A 2,851-nucleotide genomic window follows, 5' to 3' on the forward strand; every position below is an offset into this window, starting at 1 on the left:
CACCTCTCTTTTATCATATATTTACTTATGCAATTTGTCTTTCCTGGTTACTAATAGCTTTTTGGAGCGGATAGCCTCAAAATGCATTTCAGATAATAGGTTTCACTTATGTTAGGATTTGATATGTTGGGCCCACAAATGGCTGTCACACATCAAACCCTTAGGTGGGTCCACCAAATTTGATATGTTGGGCCCATACATTAGAATAAGTAGAAATAGTCTATCTTCCTTGCCCCGATTAGATCATGCCTATGACCCAATTGTGACATATGTCCGTCTTCTCAATTTGGTTCATCTGATGCTCAAAGAATGAATGAATTGCTAACAGGCAGCTGTTTTCCTCCAGTTCTCTGGTTAGCAGTATCTCTAGTGTACTAATCACTTCTTGTTGGCAGTTATTGGAGTATTTCAATTCGAGTCTTGATTATACATCGAGTGACCAAGAACAGAAGATATTAATTGGGATATTTTGCCTTATTTTGCATCATTCAGCAAGCAAGGTGCTCATTGAGCCTGCGAAGGCCATAATCTTGAACAAACCACTGGTTTCTTTGACAGATGGTATAATACAGGAAGCTTGTGCAAAGGGCCCATCTTTACTTCAATACAATCAGGAAACAGACTTTGGGGGATTCATAATTTTGATTCTTCAATTAGTGTTTTTCTCTCTAAGAAGGTATGCAACTGGTATTGCATATTTCATTGCAATTAACTTGTATATGACGTAATGATTCTCTGTTTTCAGTTTGCATGCTATCCTAGATCCAAGTATTGACTGGCAGGAATTCCTCCAGCATTCAGATAACACCCAGTTTTTCTCTGTTGTTGGCATCCCGTGCCATGATTTGTGCCGTCTGATGCACTTCGGTCCATATCCTGTTAAGCTTATTGCTTCACAATGCCTGTTGGAATTGCTTACCAGAATTTCAAATCAGAGGAGCTATCTTAATGCTGAATTAAGATGCTCTGCGCAATACATGAAGTCCATTATTGCTGTGATAGAGGGTTTAGTTTTGAGTCAAGACAATAGAGTTGCTGAAAATTGCGGGTCCTGTCTCTCAATGATTTTAGGTTGGGAGAAATTCGGAAGCCAGGAGAATATGGTGGGCAGAGAATCAAAATGGTCCAGGCTAATAATGGAGGAATTTGCAGTTGCCTTGACTGCTCCTGGTTTGACGTCAAAATCATTCAGTAATCAGCAGAAGATTGCATCAAATATAGCTGTTTCATTGCTCAAACTAAGCCAAGTTCCAGAATGGCTGACATCATTGTTTGATAGTTCTTTGATATCTGGTGTAGTTGGTAATCTTTCTGCTAGGAATGTCACTGCAGATATTGTTAAGCTATTCAGTGAGCTTATGACTAAGAAATATCTCACTCAAGAGCACGTTGTCTCCCTGCATAACTTATTCCAGGTTAGTATCAACCCTAAATGGTCTTATGGTAAATGTGCTCTTCATAATATACTCCCTCTGTAAAGAAATATAAGAGCGTTTCTGTAAAGAAATATAAGAGCATACAAACTACAAATTATGATGTTGTGCAAGTAGTTTGGCAGGATGATCTCTTTTTTACTGTTCACTTTGAGTTCTGTGCAACTTTGTACTTGATATTATTTATTCTTTGATTTCCTGGGCCTTTCCTACAGTTTTGTGCATCTGATTATTTTCTATTTTCCATTTCTTTTAATTTTATAAAATTAGTTTAGTTTTCATAAGTGTGTGCTGAATATACCATGTTCTTCAGACCTTTATGCATAAATGCACATGTAAACAATTATTCATATCCCAATGCAGTGTGCCCGGTATGTGTTGATAGCTCTTGTGGATGTGGTGCTCCCTTTATGGAAGTGAACCGATGCCAACTAAATACAAAAACAGAAAACACACATCATCTCTTCCTTCCAGGCTTTTAACTTTGGCGTATCATGGCGCAGGTCTGCAGAAGACAGGTCTACGAGGGGAGTTGTTCGAAGTCGAAGTTGTCGGAGCAAAAGGCAGAAGAAACGGTGGCAAGGAGCCCCGACGAAGTGTGTGCATTGCTCTTTGGCATCGTGCTGAATCAGCGTACAGCCTCGTGCACGTTGCAGATGGAGCGGCAGAATCTTCTGCGTGAGATCGATCTGTTCTTCCAGGAGTCGCGCCAAGGAGAGTAGCATTAAGACCAGCTAACTTGTTCAGCTCTACCGATCTTTTCCCACTATGTATAGTATAGCCTCTAGATGGTGCGCGGTAGTGCTCATGTCCTCTGAACCCTGAGAAGTTTTGCAACTGCTTATATGAGAGTGGTGGTATGCAACCTGTGCAAATTTGTCATGGATCCAGCCTTGCAATCTGAACTAGCAAGGAACACGGTTGAGATATACGGAGTAGAATGGTGTTAAAGCTGATGCTCCGACAAGCAAACTGATATTATTTACTATGGTTAATTGGTTGTGCCAATCGCTTGTACAGTGAGTGTGAAGTATGCAAAGCCCATTCCTTTTTGGGGAGTCCGAGCTCAAAGCATCCAAAATACAAACCGTGGGAACTTGGAACCATGCAGTTCCATACTTGAACCTTCCTTAGCTAGGGTATGGACAACACAGTCCTATCAGTTTCAGAACTGAAACTTCCACTTACTGTATGAAAGTAAGGAAATTATTGTCCATAATTCAGGATGGGTACATAAAACGGAGGTGATGCAACTGTTCTCCGTTTATTTCCTTACTACTTGGAATAAAACCATACAAGTACTGGTTGGATGGTTAGGTGGACAGTGGTATCCCCAGTCCACTATGGTTCAAGTCCTGTCGTCTACGGTGACTTTGTAAAATCTCAAGATGATACGCCGTGCATGTGTGCGTTTACAG

The 2,851-nt window shown here is 40.6% G+C and overlaps 1 protein-coding gene across 5 annotated transcripts in view; it reads left to right on the plus strand.

Moving 5' to 3' along the window:
* LOC123045233 (protein PUTATIVE RECOMBINATION INITIATION DEFECT 1) overlaps window positions 1-2,441 on the plus strand; it is a 16,768-nt gene extending 14,327 nt beyond the window's left edge. For all 5 annotated transcript variants that reach the window (XM_044468197.1, XM_044468196.1, XM_044468200.1 and 2 more), the window contains exons 7-9: window positions 396-676; window positions 746-1,415; window positions 1,937-2,441. In XM_044468197.1, the coding sequence (XP_044324132.1) occupies window positions 396-676; window positions 746-1,415; window positions 1,937-2,155 (1,170 nt within the window). In that variant the 3' untranslated portion in view covers window positions 2,156-2,441. The remainder of the gene's footprint in view (window positions 1-395; window positions 677-745; window positions 1,416-1,936) is intronic.
* The last annotated feature ends 410 nt before the right edge of the window (window positions 2,442-2,851 follow it).

The sequence above is a fragment of the Triticum aestivum genome, chromosome 2B (genome assembly GCF_018294505.1).
Source record: "Triticum aestivum cultivar Chinese Spring chromosome 2B, IWGSC CS RefSeq v2.1, whole genome shotgun sequence".
NCBI lineage: Eukaryota > Viridiplantae > Streptophyta > Magnoliopsida > Poales > Poaceae > Triticum > Triticum aestivum.